At 43.9% G+C, this 19,391-nt stretch overlaps 1 protein-coding gene across 2 annotated transcripts in view; it reads right to left on the bottom strand.

The window, feature by feature from the left end:
- The window catches only part of OSBPL9 (oxysterol binding protein like 9), a 126,140-nt gene that overhangs the window by 46,803 nt on the left and 59,946 nt on the right, over positions 1-19,391 (bottom strand). For both annotated transcript variants that reach the window (XM_065408795.1, XM_065408796.1), the window contains exon 5: positions 6,035-6,130. In XM_065408795.1, the coding sequence (XP_065264867.1) occupies positions 6,035-6,130 (96 nt within the window). The remainder of the gene's footprint in view (positions 1-6,034; positions 6,131-19,391) is intronic.

The following is a 19,391-nucleotide window of genomic DNA, read 5'->3' as shown; positions in this document are numbered from 1 at the left end:
CATGAGAAGGGTCCCTGATGAGGGACGGAGGGAGGGAGGGTGGAAAGGGGGGGGAAGAACTGAACTGTAGGGCGTATCCGAATCCTACTGTGTGTGGCACTCAGTGGTCTGAGGTGATATGGGCCCACACCCAATAATAGCGGAATAACCAATCCACAAAAAATTGGGAAGGGTGGGATCCAGACACTGTCCTGGTACGCCATCCTCGGGTGTACCCTCAAAAGGCCTGCTTAGACCCAGACAATTGTCTGGCAGGGCCAGTCCCATGGGCCGACAAGGACTGGGCAGGAGGCCTCCTTTTATAGCTCCTACCCCACTTCCTTATTGTAATCTGGCCTTGACTGAGGCTGGTAGAAACGGGGCAATGGCTGGGGTTTTAAGTGCTTTCTCTGGGGTGTGTAGTCCTAGGGACTTAAGGTGGTCCTCAAATCCTTTAAGCTGTGGAGCTTAGAGTCTGTCTGCTCCGAAAAGAAAAACATGCCCTCAAAAGGGAGGTCTTGGATAGTCTGCTGCACTTCGTATGGGAGGCCCAAGGCCTGCAGCCATGAGCTTCTCCTCATGACCACAGCCAAAGCCATGGTTGGAGCCCCCACCCTGGAGTAGATCTTTCTGCCAAAGAGATCCAGCTCCTTGGCATCCTTGGCCTTGGGGGTAGGTCCTTGCTGTCCCTGCCTCTCTCGTTCGTTCACCGCTGACACCACTAGCGATCCTGGAGAAAGATGGATGTAAAAGTATTCAAACCCCTTCGGGGGAACAAAATACTTTTTCTCCAATCTCTTTCCAGTGGGTTGCAAGGTGTCTGCCACAAGGCCTTAACAGATTCCAGAATGGCACCGTTCAGAGGCAAAGCCACTCGCAATGGCCCCGAAAAGGCCAAGATGTCCACCAAGGCATGGGAGGCCGCCAAGATTTCCTCCACCTGGATCCTCAGGTTTGGACTCCTCTCCTGAGGAGCTCCTGGTGTGCACTGTAGTCGTCCTGAGCAGGCGCAAATGAAGTCCCCACTACCACCTCATCAGGAGAGGAGGAGGAGGAGGATGTAAGCACAGGTATAGGGTCCTGTTCCTGTCCTTCAGCACCTGAAGAATCCTGCAGTACCAGATCCTGAAGTTCGGTGCTGGGCTTGGTACAGGGTCCTGATTCCTGTACCAAGGGAGGTGGTGGGGGAGTTCTAAATTCCGACACGACACAGTAAGATCTCCTCGACTGAGGCCTTGGACCGGATGGAAGGCCCAGGGATTCCAGAAAGGCCATTGCCCTGGCATCTTCCACTGTGCTGGCCAGGCCATTGGTGAGAACCCTTGGCCCATTATCAGCTGTCAGGTATCAGCGGTCGAACCGGTGTTACCTCCTGTGGGAGGTATAAGATTCTGCCTCAGAGTCTGATTGTGAGGAGTCTCTCCTTGGTGACCATGGAGGAGCAGTACCGGTTGGTGCTGGAGAGCGGTGCCGGGAGGGAGGCGACCAGTGCTGTGTCATCATCACCAGTTTTCCCTTCAATGGCACCTGGGGCCTCAGTGCCATCGCTGCTCTCGTCTCTAGTGCCCATTCACGCCTGGTGGGGGATGGCAATACCAGGAGGGACAATAGCTACCTTGCTGCCTCGAACGCCTCTGGCATAGATGGAAGCGCCAGAAGCGGAGCGGCGGCGCGCTCAGGGGGGGAGGCGGAGATGAGCTGGAGCGGGGAGCAGTTCCTCTGCGCCCCCCGTTACTTGCTGCAGCCCTCCCCGGAGTCCCCCCGCTCCAGCTCACCTCCGTTCCATCTCCTCCCACGAGCGCGCCACAGCTCCGCTTCTCCCCCCTCCCTCCCAGGCTTGCCGTGCCAATCAGCTGTTTGGCGCGGCAAGCTTGGGAGGGAAATGGGAGAAGCGGAGCCGAGCGGCGCGCTCGTGGGAGGAGGCGGCGATGGCGCTGAGGTGAGCTGGGGCGGGGAGCAGTTCCTCCGCCCCCCCCCCTACTTGCTGCGGCCCCCCTGCCCCAGCTCACCTCCGCCTCCTTCCAGGAGCGCGCTGCAGCTCCGCTTCTCCTCCCTCCCAGGCTTGCCGATTGGCGCGGCAAGTCTGGGAGGGAGGAGAAGCGGAGCTGCAGCATGCTTGTTGGAGGAGGCAGAGCGGAGGTGCGCTGGGGGGGGGGGCCAGGGAGGGCCGCAGCAAGTAACGGGCGGGCGCAGAAGAACCGCTTGCTGTAACAGGAATTCGGATATAACGAGGTAAAGCAGCCCCGTCCCTCAGAGCGCTGCTTTACCGCGTTATATCCGAATTCGCGTTATATAGGACCGCATTATATCAGGGTAGAGTTGTACAACCCAAGCAATATGACCCCCAACAACAACAATTAGTTCATATTTCTTTTAGAGTATTTGTGACACGGTGACATTGTCATTGACATTCCACACTTCGCTGCAACACTCAGGCTCAGTTACTGAGGGCTTGTCTATACTGGCACTTTACAGCGCTGCAACTTTCTCGCTCAGGAGTGTGAAAAAACATTCCCCTGAGCACTGCAAGTTTCAGCGCTGTAAAGTGCCAGTGTTGCCGCGACTACACAGCTACGTTAAAGCACTGCCACGGCCAGCTCTTTAACGCTGCTAGTGAAGACATACCCTGAGGCTGTGTCTTTCGATTCCCATGCTGTTATTGTTCTGCAGTTGATTAAAAAGGTGGAGTTGATGAGATACATAGGGAGTTCCATTCAGCACTCTTTGGACAAAGAAGGCTGCTCTGGTGTAAGGTTTTATGGGAAGAGTGAGTTACCATTTAAGAACAGAGACATTGTTCAGAACACCTCCAGCAAACAGGCTTATCTGTTCTTTTATTTTATCTGAGACTGATAGATCTTTGGAGTAAGGACCCTGTTTAGCACTAGGTCTCTACAGAACCTAGCACAATGGAGTCCCCAATCCTGATCAAGCATTCTGAGTCCTATCCTGATATAGATTTAGTATTAATAATTGCTGGTGCTTGTGAATCTGTCCCATTGCAAAACATTATATAATGATTTCAAACTTTCCACCGTTCCAAACAAGTCAGCTCCCATTTACTTTTATCTCTAATACAAAAGAAAAATGAAATACAGGATTAAGCTGAGAACAGGTAAAATTACTGGACAAACTTCACTGACAAGTTATTTTATTACCATCTTGGCTGAGACAAATACACTAAATTACATTTTGAAAGCAGTCAAAAATGCAGGACACATTTAATAAGTAGGTGTTGTAAGCAATTCAAGATAGATATCTGTGAAACTAATTTTCCCTCTGTTGATATTGAACACTTCTTGTCAACTGTTAGGAATGGGCCACATCCACCCTAGTTGAATTGGCCCCCACTTGGTAAGGCAACTCCCATCTTTTCATGTGCTGTATATTTATACCTGCTTACTGTATTTTCCACTCCATGCATCTGATGAAGTGGGTTATAGCCCACAAAAGCTTATGCCCAAATAAATTTCTTAGTCTTTAAGGTGCCACAAGGACTCCTCGTTGTTTTTACTGATAGAGACTAACACGGCTACCCCTCTGAAACCTGTGACCCATGGATATGCTACTTCCCCCCCCCCCCCCAAAGATGCACTCTAGAAATTAATTTTGGAGATGTTTGATGGTCTGTGTTATATAGAAGGTCAAACTAAATCACAATGGTCCCTTCTGGCCTTAGAATCTATGATGACATGCTAGACCAAAAAAAGGGATTTTGGCCATTAAACCTCCCAAATTTGATTTATGCGAAGGAGGAAAAAACCTCTGAGTTCTATTTCAAGACTCAATGACACTTCACAAATAGGATTCCACTTACAGACAGACAATTCTGCTTTAGTTTTTGAACTTTCCTGTTCATTAGCTGGGACGTTTGCATGACCCCACAATTTTTGATCCTTAAGCATCGATCTGCTCCTACTAATTAAAGTGACGTAAAGGCAGCCAGTTTTTATTGAGGAGCCCAACTTTTGACATTGGGAGCCATCCTATCATCTTACCAAAAGCCCAAGGGCTGCACCTAATTTGCATACAATCATAATTTGTCCAAATTAAATGTAAAAAAAAAAAAATAGTAGTTTGAATTTGTAACTCCCTTGAAAGAGGAGTTAAAATTGTTTATTTAAATTCACCATCAATAAAAACTAGAGGTTGATCAGATTTGTTCTTGCCCTGCAGAGAGAGGGTTAAGAGGGACAAAGGGTGCATTTTATGTCTCCACTGATCTATGTTTGGCTCTCAGACTGCATGTTGTGTACCACTACCATACATTAAGTATCAGGGGGTAGCCGTGTTAGTCTGTATCCACAAAAACAACAAGGAGTCTGGTGGCACCTTAAAGACTAACTGTTAGTCTTTAAGGTGCCACCAGACTCCTTGTTGTTTTTGTACCATACATTAAAGATTCTCTCTCAGACACACACACACACACACACACACACACTTTTTCCTTCCAAAAAAGATGACTGGAGAAGCAGGGGAGAGGGTCTGAAAAATTTTAGTGCTTTAGTTTTCTAAGTTACTTTCAGCTACCAAATTTAATAAGATATTGCAATGGAACAAGAAAACCTCAAATGCCATCTCCTCTCTAAAACTCAGCAAGTCACTTCTCCTATCCTTTCCTCTTCTCTGGTGCCATACTTCCCCTTCCTTGAATGCTGATACCTCATTCTGCAAAACCCCCATGCCTTAGTTTCTGCAAGTCTCTCCCTGTCCCTTCTTTCTACTGTCCTTTCTCTTCACTATTTGTCAATCTTTTCTTCAGTCAGTCTCAGGTGACTGCTGAAGAGCACAGTGAGGCATATCCTTTCCTCCAGAGAGGAGTGCTGCCTGGGACGGTTTCCTCACCCCTGCTGACACGAGAGCAAGGGACAAAGCTCAGCTGTATCCTAAATCATTAGGCCGTGGGCCAAGCTCTTTATTCTGCATGTCTCTCTCACTCAACTCCATCTTAGTGCACGTACTCCTTTCCCACCGACAAGACCAAATTTGTGCTGATGCTCCCACACACAGTGCTTGCCCAATAATATCAGCAAGAGAAGCAGAACATAACTGTAGCAGTCTTAATCTGCTGGGTCAGGGGAAAATGTTGTAGGCAGAAACTGCCAAAGGATAATCTTTTGCTGTTTCCAATAGTGTGGTGGGATATATGAGCTTGTCATTCCTCATCTCCCCCACCTAACCCCAAAACACATAAGCAGAGCAGAAAAGTATTCCATTTTAGCTGCTCCTACAGAGCAATTTACCCATGGTCAAATATCAGATTCACACAAATACAGCAGCAAAATTTCCTCAGCTATCAGCAATCCCAGTTAAGCACTATGTGCAGGAACAACAGCACAGGCGGGACTCTTCTTCAGGGGAAAAAAAATTAAATATCAAGGGCAGGATGATCATTTTAAGGATTCCACTACAAATTTAAACTCATTTATTTAAACCATCTCTGCCAATTCTCCAAAGTTAACTCACTGAATATAACAGAAAGCAGATTCTCAATATTTGACAGAAAACCCATTTTGAAAGAAGGCATACATTTAAAGTTATTCTAATTTTCAAACTCAATTTTACTTGAGTGATACATGATTCCAAGATCTCCATTCAACTCCACACAGAATTCTGTTCTCAAATTCAACATAGTTTTTAGTCTGAATTTTCACTGTTACTTTTTGTAATCTTCTCTTTAAAAAAAAAAGTGTGTGTGTGTGTGTGTGTGTACACACACACACACACACACACACACACTATGGTAGACCCAGAGAGCAAAGAGAAGAAAAGGATAAAACTTTGTCATTGGCAAACCCCAGAAATAAAAAGTACTTAAGCGTTTGACAGGCTTCTCATATGGTCACATCTGCCTTAACTAATGCATTCCATCTCTTCTGCTTTTACTGTGTCAAAGAATGTCTTCTCTGACACTGGATTGTAGTTCTGAAATATGGGTGATTCCCCACCACAGCTGCCCATAGAACAGGGCCTAAGACAAGTTCCAGAGGAGACCCAAAGAGCACCTAACAGTATCCACTATCTCTTTAGGTACACAAGTGTTAGTTCAACATACCTTCAATTGGTCTATCAAGATCTGCAAATAAGCATCAGCCTCTGTAAGTTTCTTATCAAAATCCTGAACACTGGGAACAAATCCTGAATCCACACCCTACATAAAAAAATAAAATAAAAAAAAAAGAGAGAAATCAAATCTATAATAGTGTTTTTGAGCCATTTACTTGACTAATTATATTTATTCATAACTGATTAGTAGTTAATAAAGGCTGGCTTATTTCTGTACATCATGTTGCATGTACTTGGATACATGTCAGAACATTTTAACCACAAGATGGTCTCCTGTTGTATTACAACTGGTGCACAACATTGTGACATCCACAGATTGCCAGTAGTCTTCATTGGTGCATGTATAGTTACCATAAACCCATACTACTACATTTAATTAGGATTATTAAAATTAGTTATTTTTCATGTAGACATTTCAATTTCATTTGAAAGAAAAGTATAAAGGAAATAATTTTCCTATTTCAGTGCCAAATGACTACCACCAAATACCATTACACTGACTATGCCAGTCAACCAGCGCAGCTGTTGGATCACTGCCCTTGTAACAGCTGAAGAAGTATTTTCATCAACCAAAAGCCAGCTTGATTCATAGACGAGTGGCCAAAGAATGAACAAACATGAATACTGAACTAACCTCTCACTATTAGAAAGGGTCCCTCCTGTAAAGGATTTGAACTTCAGTAGGGCAGCTGGGAAATTTAAATAGATGGAAGTCCAGTTATTAGCTCCTTCAGAATGTGTAGTAATTTGTATAACTATTATGGTATATAAAAGTTCTAATCTCAATACATACACGTAAAGATTTTTATTTTTCTGACTTGTGCTTTTAAATTCTCCGCTATAAAGCTGAATTAACATAGGGTTTGTATTTAATATTTTTCCTTCTTAAACTGAAACTGTCTGTGTTAAAATAACTGTGTTCCAGACTGGAACACCACATCTTTAATGGGAAAGGAAAATGGATTTGTGAAGTTGAGTACTCCTTTTTGTGCACGTGGCAGGTTTATACAGCATGGGTTTCTTTTTTTTAGTAGTGAATGAGGCTGAAGGGTGTTATTCCTGACCATACCCAATGTAGAAAATTAAGCCTCTCCCAAACTATTATTTATAGAGTATCATCAATGCAAGGGACAGTTTATAGATCAATAAGAAAGCATTCATGACCTGAAGAACTTTACAATGTATATCAAGACACGTGACAAAATGAGATAGGGAAGGGGCAGAAGGACAGACAAGTGTTACAACAGTAACATAATCTGCAAGTTTTGAATTCTAACTAATAGGGTCCTACCAAATTCACGGCCATGAAAAATGCATCATGGACTGTGAAATCTGTTTTTTGTGTACTTTTACCCTGTACTATACAGATTTCACAGGGGAGATCAGCGTTTTTCAACCTGCGGGTCCTGACCCAAAAGGAGGTTGTGGGAGGGTCGCAAGGCTATTGTAGGAGGGTTGTGGTATTGCCACCCTTACTTCTGTGCTGCATTCAGAACTGGGTGGCCAGAGAGTGGCAGCTGCTAGCCAGGTGACCAGCTCTGAAGGCAGTACCCTGCCAGCAGCAGTGCAGAAGTAAGGGTGGCAATACCATACATTTCAGCTGCCTTCAGAGCTGGGTGACTGGAGAGTAGCGGCTGCTGGCCGAGGGCCCAGCTTTGAAGACAGCAACGCAGAAGTCAGGGTGGTAATATCATAATATGCCATCCTTACTTCTGCACTGCTGCTGGCAGTGATGCTGCCTTCAGAGCTGGGCTCCCGGCCAGCAGCTGCCATTCTCTGGCCGCCCAGCTCTGAAGGCAGCACCGCCACCAGAAGCAGCACAGAAGCAAGAACGGCAATACTGCAACCCCCCTACAATAACCTTGTGACCCTCCCCCAACAGTCCCCTTTTGGGTCAAGACGCCTAGAGTTACACCACTATGAAATTTCAGATTTAAATATCTGAAATCATGAAATTTACGATTTTTAAAATCCTATGACCATGAAATTGACCAAAATGGACGATGAATTTGGTAGGGCACTACTAATGGGTATATAGTGTAACATAAATAAAGCTTACTCACCTGTAACCAGAGGGGGGCTTTGGTTGGTTGGTTGGTTTTTAGTTGACCTCTTCACATTCAGACTCTTGGGAATGCTTCAACAGCACAGCATGGAACATTGGTACATTCCCAAGTGTCTGAATTTACCAAGGCCACTCAAAAAAAGCATTTATAATATATTTTTGGATTTTATGTCCAAAGCTAAATTCTACATTTGTATGTAATTCTCTCCCACATTGTTAGTTTTGTCAACACAGGTTGGTTCCTTTTCTTTTTGTAGAAGATTGGTCTAGCATATAAAAAACTTTGTTGGTGTCCTTAGAGAGGATGGGGATACTATTATATGCAATGTAAAAATGACTCATTTATATTAGAATCTGCAAAACTGATTATATGTTATGGTGCACGAACACACTTTTTCATGCTAATACAAAAAATTAAAATACTGATTTTACAAGGGATCATTTTTTATCTGCCTGCCAAGTCTTGAACTGAGCTACAAAATGAGGCCCTGATCCTGCACACTGTTCCCACAAGGATCTACCCAAATGGTACAGCTTGTAAGATGAGTGCATTCAGCAGCCAGACAATCCATACTGGCCAAGTTCAAACACCAGCATTTTGAAGCAAGGGCTAAAAATGGGGGAAACACTTACTGATCATTGATCCAATAAAAAACCCCAAATCCTCATAACACCCTGATGTAACAACAAGGTATACAGAGGATCTAAACTAAGTAAACCAAGTAATTCTTGGTGAGGGATTTACTTGTGATAATGATCCGATATACAGCTACAATTACATAAAAATCAGTGTAGTAAAAACTTTGTTATCCGGCATGCTGGGGGAATAGGGGGAGTCGGTTAGTCAAAAATTCTGGTTAACTATGAGTTATACTTACCAACGGAGGGAGGGAAATTGGGTGCAGGAGGGAGCTCAGGGCTGGGGTTTGGGGCACAGGAGGAGTTTCAGGGTGCTGGATCTGGGCAGTGCTCACCTCAGGAGGCTATCTGCAAGCGGTGACATGTCCCTGCTGCGCCGCGCCCGGAGCTCCCATTGGCCGCAGTCCCTGGCCAATGGGAGCTGTGGAACCAGCGTTGGGGGCAGGGTGGGGGTAGCGCACGGAGCCCCCATGGCTGTTCCTCCATCTAGGAGCAGCAGGGACATGTCGCCACTTACGGGGAGCCGCCCAAGTGGAGTGCTGCCTGGATCCAGCACCCCGAAATGCCGGTTTCTAGAGCTTTCCAATTGGTAAAGTGCCAGATAACACAGCTTTTACAGTATTGTGCTCCATAGCTAAAGGAAGAGAACACTGTCTAGCAGACAGTGACACCATAACTGCTGCAAATGGTCTACCACTCTCAGATACAAACTTTATATATCTAACCTACTTGAACTACAGAAGATTTCTGGTGAAGACGCTGCACTATGTATCATTAACATCACAGCACAGAATACTGTGCAAACAGTCTTTATATTGCATAAAATTGCTAATTTTTACTGCAGTCACAAACCAAAATATTAATATGTGAATGGCATGGTATTTACAGTGCTGATTTTAGGATAAAAGGCCATTTCCAAGTTCCAGGCTCTTAGTGCTAAAAAAAAAATCTGATTTATATATGATTTATTTTTGTATGTTATGTAATATTTCTTAAAATGTTTAAATATACAGTAAAATTCACAAAAATAATTTTATAAGAAAAACCAACTCACCACCAGCAGGGGAAAAATAATAAAACCAAGTATAGAATCTAGCTGGCAAAGAGAAAGGGTTTTATTTCTCAGCATAATTAGGAGTTGGTTTGGAGAGATCAACAGATGCATACACAGCTGCAGTATTTCACTAACCTGCTTTTGGTTTGTCTATTCAAGGGCAATTAAGATGCAGTCTGATAATCTGGCAAACAAACCTACTGCTTTGTTCATGAAATACGGCAAATTTAGATGGGATTGTTTTAAAGGAAGAGCGAAAGATGTTTAGAAAGTTATAAAGTCAAGGTCAGCAATTTGCACAGCAAGATTATTATACAAGATACTAGAAGTACAATTCAATGGTTCAGATTTGGTTGTTGACAGGCCATATTTGCAGGACACAGTACACAAACAAGACAGACTTGAGTGACAGGATTATTTTAATGCTTCTTGATTTGGCTATCAGAGGATAAACTGGGGAGAGGAAAGTCTCTCCCTCTCTCTATGTGTAAATAAGGCTTCAAAAGAAATAAGTAAATGAAAATCAATGGAATGTTTCAAAAAAGTTCAGTACAATTACCAGAGGTTGCAAGATGCTATATAAAAAGATTTTTTGTCACCTGAATTTACAACCATTATCAATGTGATTTTTTAAGATGCTGGTTTTGTTTCTCCATTTACATACATTTTCAGATTATGGAAGTCTTTTAATAAAAAAGGAGCTCAACAAGATGTTTTAGATCTTTAGAAATATGCTGATTCAGATTTTCAGTTAAAACCCTTATATCAGTTGAGCAAGATGTTAAAATAAGTGTATACGTTCCCCATCCCCCAAATAACCAGTACTGATTATATTGTAATTTAAATTCAGTTTAAGAAAGCAACATACAGTATTTGCCAGATATAGAAGGGGAGATGGCGGAAATGATAGGACTGCAATATATAAATTAGTTTTAAAGAGGTGGAAATCTTCCATTAAAAAAATTATTATTCCTCGTAAACTTTCAGTTATGTTTCCTAACATTCACAGGGTGAATTGAAATAAATTAAACTGTTCTAATATTCACTGTACTGATACTCTGTGTAGTCCTTTTCCATATATCAACATACACACAAGTTTCTAGTAATATGCTTGAAAAAGAAGAAACCTAGAACTTTTATACATCACACATGGGGTCCTTTTCCTTAATTCTCTAGTAACTTTTGATCTCCAAAATTGCTTTGAAACCAATGAAGTAAAAATCGGAGCTTCTCATTACGCCTGCCCCAAAACACAAGATTTGGTGTCTGGAAGTTGATGCTAGACAAATTCAAACTGGAAATCTGGTACAAATTTAAAGTAATGGTAATTAGCCATTGGAACAATTTACCAAGTGCTGTGGTGGATTCTCCATCACTGGAAATTTTTAAATTAAGATTGGATTTCTTTCTAAAAGATACGCGCTAGTTCAACGGTTCTCGAACTGTGGGTCACAACCCCATTTTAAAGGGGTCGCTAGGACTGGCGTTAGATTTACTGGGGTTCAGGGCTGGAGCCCATCGCCCGGGGCTGAAGCCAAAGCCCAAGGGCTTCAGCCCTGGATGCCAGGGCTCAGGTTACAGATCCCCCACCCGGGGCTGAAGCTCTTTGGCTTTGCCCCACACACACACACACACACACACACACACACACACTCAATGCGGCGAGGCCTGGACGGGCTCAGATTTCTATATGACCCTCCTGGGGTTGTATAGTAATTTTTGTTGTCAGAAGAGGGTCATGGTGCAATGAAGTTTGAGAACCCCTGCACTAGAAATTAATTCAGGAAAGTCCTATGGCCTGTGTTATGAAGAGTGTGCAGAGTAGATGATCACCCTCTTCCCTTCTGGCCATACAACCTATGAAAAAGAATTGACCATGTGATGTACCTAAAAACAGACTCCAAGAGATGCAAAAAGTCATGTTGCATTTTTTACCTTTTCAAGTATAGTTTTAAGTTATTTGGGAAAGTAGAAAAATTATTTAAAATTACACACAAATAGGCAGACCTGCTTAGACATTCAGCAGCAGGGTGGCCTCCTCCGCAGCTGGGGATGACGACTACTTCTCGCGGTCCTGATCAGGTGTCTTCTGCTCTGCCCTGCCAGAACTGCAACCTTCTTCACAACTAGTGCCTGCAGGGATTGGGTGTTACCCGCCCCACTCACTCACCAGCCAGGAGTGTGGGAGCCATCAGAAACTGTTCAGCAGAGGAGTGGCTTCCCCCACAGCCTGGGGCTCATCCTCCTCCATTAAGCCTTGGCTGGGGCTCTCTGCTCTGCCAGGCCAGAATGATCCAGCCTCCCCCATACCTTGTGCTTCCAGGCATTGGGTGTCACCGGCCCAGCAGCCATACAGGGAGCCATCTACAGGTCCGCTGTCACAGCCCTGCTCCCTCACTCCCATGATAGCAGGGCTGCAGAGAGCTCCCCGTGCTGCTGGTGACATCCAATCCCTGCAGGTGCATTGCAACTGTTAACGGATTTTTCCCCCCATGGTGTAGCATGAAATTATGAATGTATGAAATTAAAGAATTAGACTTAGCTTAGGTTTTGTTAAGGAAATGTGTGTGTGTTGTAAAGAAAGGCCCTGACTAGAAAGTAGAAAGAACACCTTGAAAATAATAAATTATAAGGCCAGAAGGAATGAAGTAGGGAGGATGTCTGGTTTAAAGAACTAATGCAATAAGAGAAGTTTTTAAAAAGAAGGCTTCTGACCAGCAGGGGTGACTGCAGATTGTTTTAAATATGAAAGAATCTGCCTTAAAATGAACCAACATGGCCCTTCCCGACCCTAACACCAGTGTTAAAAGTCCATATGAATCCATGTGCAATAGAAAACTGTTGGACAGAAAGAAGAAGGGGAGCAAAGGCCTTGGGAAGAAAGGAGATTGGAAATAAGGGTGAATTGTCTCAAACTGTTTTTTAGCTGAAGTCAGTACTTGGTAATGACATCACTTGTTTGTTGAAAGGTATAAAAAAGTAAACTCTTACAGGGGTTCTCAAACTTCATCGCACCACGACCCCCTTCTGTCAACAAAAAATACTACAGGACCCCAGGAGGGGTGACCGAAGCCTGAGCCCGCCCCGAGGCCTGCCACCCGGGAGGCAGGACGGGAGGGAGAGGAGGAGTGTCAAGCCAAAGCCCCACTGCCCCAGGCTGGGGGCCAAAGCCGAAGCCCAAGGGCTTCAGCCCCAGGCAACCCTAGCCCTGAAGCCCTTGGGCTTGGTCTTTGGCCCTGGGCCCCAGCAAGTCTAAGCCAGCCCTGGCAACCCCATTAAAATGGGGTCCCAACCCACAGTCTGAGAACCGCGGTCTTAAAGGGTTCATTGCCAATACCTGCCTGACCACACTGAAGACAACCAACATGGGTCTAAGCACCCCTAAGTTTAGCCCATTTGTAAGTACCTCAATCAAATGCTTATAAATGTTTTGTTACTGTTTGGATGTAGTAAATTACTCATTATTTAGGCATGTTTAAAACACTTGTATAAGGCCTTTGAATTTAATAAAGGAATTTATGGTGAACTTCATGTTTGGAGGTTTCCCATATTAATAATTTCAAATATTATTAATAATTCTAAACATGTGCATTTCAGGTGTGTCATCTGAAATCAACATTTACCAACCGTTACAGATTAAAATTAAATCCTGCCAAGCCCCTCTATTATAGCAATATGGAAACATGCAACCTGGGTATATATTTGTGGGATGGAACGAAAGCTGAAGGGCATATGAGTTTTTAGTACCACTTTCTCAAACATTGTTTAAACTATCACGGAAATATTCCAACAAGATGTTGGAAAGGAACTTCACAAGAACGTAATACAGTATAACTTCAGAGTTATGAACACCTCGGGAATAGAGGTTGTTCGCAACTCTGAACAAAACATTATGGCTCTTCTTTCAAAAGTTTACAATCATACATTGACTTAATACAGCTTTGAAACTTTCCTATGCCGAAGAAAAATGCTGCTTTCCCTTTTTATTTTTAAGTAGTTTACATTTAACACAGTACTGTACTATATTTGGTTTGGTTTTGGTTTTTTTACTCTGCTGTTGCCTGACTGCATACTTCCAGTTCCAAATGAGATGTGTGGTTGACTGGTCAGTTCACAACTCCGGTGTTTGTAACTCTAAGGTTCTATTGTACAGATGATTTTAAACTATTTTGTTTAAAGTTAGTTGTGCACTAGAAAATTAAGAGCAACAGAGGGTCCTGTGGCACCTTTAAGACTAACAGAAGTATTGGGAGCATAAGCTTTCGTGGGTAAGAACCTCACTTCTTCAGATGCAAGGTTCTTACCCACGAAAGCTTATGCTCCCAATACTTCTGTTAGTCTTAAAGGTGCCACAGGACCCTCTGTTGCTTTTTACAGATTCAGACTAACACGGCTACCCCTCTGATACTAGAAAATTAAGAGTTAATGGAAAAGAAAGCTTGGGGGGAGACAGCATGGGAATAAAATGGAAAGTTATTTTAAAATAAGTATAAGTTTCTTTACAAAGAAAAACTGTAGCTTTGAAGGTGTTTATTTTTTCTACTTCAAACGAAAGGCAGAGCTATAACAATATTAGAAAAAAGTCAACTCTGCCACATTTCAGGAAATATGTGGACAAACTGGAGAAAGTCCAGAGGAGAACAAAAATGATTAAAGGTCTAGAAAATATGACCTATGAGGAAAGATTGAAAAAATTGGGTTAGTTTAGTTTGCAGAAGAGAAGACTGAGGGTAGACGTAACAGTTTTTAAGTACATAAAAGGTTATTACAAGGAGGGAGAAAAATTGTTCTTGTTAACCTCTGAGGATAGGACGAAAAGCAATGGGCTTAAATTGCAGCAAGGGAGGTTTAGGCTGGACATTAGGAAAAACTTCCTAACTGCAACTGTAGTTAAGCACTGGGATAAATTGCCTAGGGAGGTTATGGAATCTCTGTCAAGTTTTTAAGAGCAGGTTAGACAATCACCTGTCAGGGATGGTCTAGATATAATACTTAGTCCTGCCTTGAGTGCAGGGGACTGGACTAGAAGACCTCTCGAGGTCCCTTCCAGTCCTACGATTAAGGAAACTATATACATTTTTTTTTTCAAAGTGTCTCTACACTCGGGGGGGGGGAAATGAATCCAGCTTTGCAACCTGAGCTAGCTCTGCTGAAAGAGTCCTCAAACAAGGGTGGACTGGGACAGCAAAGGAGGAGAAGCGGTTGTCTACACTAAGGGTTAGATCAGCTTAACTACACTTCTCAGGGATGTGGATTTTCACACTCCTGAGCGACAGTTAAGCCAACTTAATTTTCTAATGTAGAACAGGCCATAGTGGTATCTGTACTGAATGGTGAAAGAACTAATTGGAGCAGCTGAGCTGTGATTGTGATATGAGACGATCTGGAGGGGCTGTGTCCTTGAGTCCCTCTCCCTGATCCCTATGTGTGTGTGATCAAAGGAAAGAGGTACGTGTGTGTGCTCTGAGATATCCAGTATCTCTCAATTCAGTGCTGTGTTGTGCAATGTTCCCTCTAATTTTTTCCATCCATGCACGGAATAAATTTTGTTATGTGCAGCACCAAAATCGAGGTAATATGCGGATGTGCACCATCACTCCATACTTTCATGGCAGCCCTTATCCCACTAAGAGCTCACAACGTCCTACTGCTACAACCTAGCTGGGTCTTAGGGAAGGTCTGTCTTCAGGTGACATCTGCAGTACCTATCTATTCATTCCTACAGCCTCCTTCCATAAGGATCAGTACATGCTTCACAAACGAGACATATAAATACACCACTGAAATGCAGCCACCTCTGGGGAGGAAAGTCAGCAGCCAGCTAGGCCAACAGCACAGAGAGTAGTTTGGAAAGAGAAGGGGGATTTTGGACAGGAAGAATCTTCTCCTCTTACGCAAAATGCTTGAGATATTTAATGTTCAGACAGGGCTTCATCTGTAAAGGTCTCACCTGACTGTAAAATATAATACCATCATATTAGAAATCAAAGTAAATGTTTCTTTTAAAATCAGGACACTAAGGCTCAACATTTTTAAAAATACTCAAAATTCCCCTTACTACCATCCTCTTGTATTAACAATACAAAGCACTTTAAAAGTCTATAGACTACTCAACCTTCATGTTGTTTATATTTTTATATTGGATCAGCTTGGACAATTAAAGTAGCACAGTCAAATCACCTTAGGGTATGTCTACACCCAGCCGCTAGTTCGGCGGCTGGGAATCGAAGTTCTGGGTTCGACTTATCGCAAGACGCGATAAGTCGAACCAGGAAGTGCTCGCTGTCGACTGCGGTACTCCAGCTAGACGAGAGGAGTACCGCGGAGTCGACGGGGGAGCCTGCCTGCCGCGTGTGGACCGAGGTAAGTTCGAACTAAGGTACTTCGAACTTCAGCTACGTTATTCACGTAGCTGAAGTTGCGTACCTTAGTTCGATTTGGGGGTTTAGTGTAGACCAAGCCTTAGATTCTCATGCACACATACAATGTTCCAATGTCTGGGTTATTACAGTGAAACACATAGCTCTGTAAATTTACAAAGCACTTTACAAACACATGGTCCACTCAGGCAAACTTTCACTTGACATGAAGTTCTGCCACTTCTTTTCATGAAGCCACTCACATGAGTAACAGCTACATGAGTAATACTTTTCAGGATCAGGACCCTAGATAAACCACATATCCTGCCCACAAAAGCTTTGCAAACACTGCTAGGGGAAGTTTAAATCCACAATAGGGAATTGTTGTCACTGGAAATCAGACAAAAACAGTCACAAAAATATTTCCATTATTCCTAGTTTTGATAATTTCCTTTTAAAACACAAATCTAAAAGCCAACAATATTTAGTGCTTTTCATTTATAAATCGCAAAGTATTTTACAGAGGAAGGTCAATATCATTATTCCCATCTGGAAAATGGGGAAATTGAGGCACAGTGTGGGGTGAGGTGACTTTTCAAGGCCACACAGAAACTCAATGGGAGAGCTGGGGAAAGATCCAAAGTCTCTTGACTTCCAAGGATTCCGACTCCCAGCCCCAGGACTGGGAGAGAGGACTCTCTCCCCAGGGTCCAGGTGGGGAGGGGAGGCAGCAAGATCCTCCTGGGGCTGGAGGGGGAGCCAGTACTGCCTGTGCATCACCATCCCCCACCTCACCCCATTGCCCTCCACCCCCCATTGTCCACCCATCTCCCCTCACTGCCATTTACCTAAACATCCAGGCACACTTGTGGCTATGCCCATGTACGCACCAGTACTAATCAAGTGTGTGGCCCTTGATGGCCCCTTGTGCAGCCACACAGGTGTGCAGCTTAGAGGGAACACTGATGTTCTGTAGGCTGTATCACTAGTGGGGCACAGGGATCTTCTTGCTATGAGGACTGTCAGCAGTTAGGTAGGATATGAGAACGGTCTGTTAAGCTTAGTGATACATAAATGAAAGTACACCTCTACCCCGATATAACACGAATTCGGATATAACGCGGCAAAGCAGTGCTCCAGGGCGGCAGGGCTGTGCACTCCGGCGGATCAAAGCAAGTTCAATATAACGCGGTAAGATTTTTTGGCTCCCAAGGACAGCGTTATATCAAGGTAGAAGTGTACTGTATAGTGTTAGATGGCACTGTATGCATAAAGGAGAAAAAGGTGTGATATTCGTTCTGTGGAGTAGGCTGAGTGAGTGTAGGGGAGGGTGCAGGTAGCTCCTGTTCAGTACAGTGCAAAGGTAGAACATGAGTATGTTTTATGGATGTAATGGGACATTGCTCAAAGACAATGAGTTAAGGATGAATGGGCCTGGACCTCAACTCTATTTCCTGATCCCTGTAGATGGGGAGAGCTCCCCATGCCACAGCTCACATGAGGGGGCTCAGCCCCCACAGCTGGGCAGAGGTCCCTCCCAGATCCTTGTTCACACATGGAAGGGGAGAATGTGAGACTGACAGGACTCCTGCCCCTATTCTCCCCCAGTCCCTCTGCCACTTGCCTACATGTCCCCCTTCCCAGTGTCTCACACTACCTTCCCCCCCCCACTCTTTCTAACCTCCACTCCTTCACCCCACCATAGTCCCCTAAATCCTCTAATCCTCCACTTCCACCCATCCCCATTATCCCCATCTCCTTAACCCCTCTCCCCTCACTGCTGTTCCAAACCCCTCTCACCCTATCCCCCCTCCCCACTGTTCTGCTTCCTAATTCCCCCTCTTCTCCCAGCAAGGATTTGCAGGTGTAGAGTTTTTTTTTCTTCGTTTCGAAAAGCTTCAGTGCCTTCTGATTTTTTTGCTGTACTCAGATCCCCAAAATAGAAAAACTGTGACAAAGGCAAATTGTAGCAAATGGCCTTTTTTATTTCAAATTTTTGACCAGGGTTGGATTTGAACTCGCCTCTCTCTCTCCACCTGCTCAGGATAATATTTGGTGCTTGAGTCTTAGAGCTTTTCTACACTTAAAACATTACAGCAGCACAACTGAGCGGCTGTAGCACTTCAGTGCAGACCAATACCTATGCTGACAGGAAGGGTTCTCCCATTGGCGTAAGTAATCCACCTCTCTAACAGGCTGTAATCTAGGTCAATGGAAAAATTCTAAGGGAGGACCTAGAGCTTTCTACACTGATGGGTTGGATTGGTATAACCAAGTCTCTCAGGCGAGTGGAATTTTCACACCCCTGAGAGTCATAGTTATACCAGTGTAAATTCCTAGCGTACACCAGGCCTTAGGCATGACCCTAAGTGGAGAAGCAAACTTTTGCTAATAACGTCGCAAATTTTGCTCTCCAAAAGGGCTAATGGGCACTATGCACTGTCTGAAAGGCAACCCTCAAGCATGTGACAAAGTTGTGCCAGAATCAGAGCCATGGTTTGATCACCAGGTGTATGCAAAAAAGCAATGCAAAAAATGTCAATTTAAAGAAAATCTGTTTTCAGAGGGGTGTATCTCAGGAACCCCTTGTTCGAATAACCCTAAATTTGGATCACTAATGCTACTCTGTGACACACCAAATTTCAAGACAATCCAAGTAAAAGTGTGCAATTTGGAGCACTTAGAAGAATCAAGCTTTAAACAGAAACTTGGTTTTAATCTTAGCTATAGAAGAAGTGTCAGTCTCCTATAATAGGTTTTTACCATACAACTGGTGATTCCTCTAGCAATGATATATTATGTTAGTTTCTTGCCCTTATACCTGGGACAACAGGCCATGAGTGGGAGTCTTAATTTCCTGCACAACTTTGTTCCGAATCTATACTTAATTCGGTCCCAGCATACATCATTCATAAGCCCAGCTCTCTCCTCTAAGTGAACGACCTTGGGGCTGAGGGTGGGAGGAAAAAAGTTATCACACTGGCCTGTTCTACACTATGAAGTTAGGTCAACATAAGCCACCTTGCATCGACCTAGTTGTGCATGTGTCTACACTTAAATTTGTCTCCCAATGATGTAAACCCCCCATTATGGCAGCGCAGTAACACCATCTCCCTGAGCGGCAATGAGCCATGGTCAACACACTGATGTTGGCACAACATGAGTGTAGACACTATATTACCTATGTAGACCATAAAACACAGTCTTCCAGCAATCACAGTCGTCCTAC

The sequence above is a fragment of the Emys orbicularis genome, chromosome 8, assembly GCF_028017835.1.
Source record: "Emys orbicularis isolate rEmyOrb1 chromosome 8, rEmyOrb1.hap1, whole genome shotgun sequence".
Classification (NCBI taxonomy): domain Eukaryota; kingdom Metazoa; phylum Chordata; order Testudines; family Emydidae; genus Emys; species Emys orbicularis.
The sequence above is the reverse complement of the archived record's forward strand: the minus strand, read 5'-3'. Positions and strand labels throughout refer to the sequence as shown.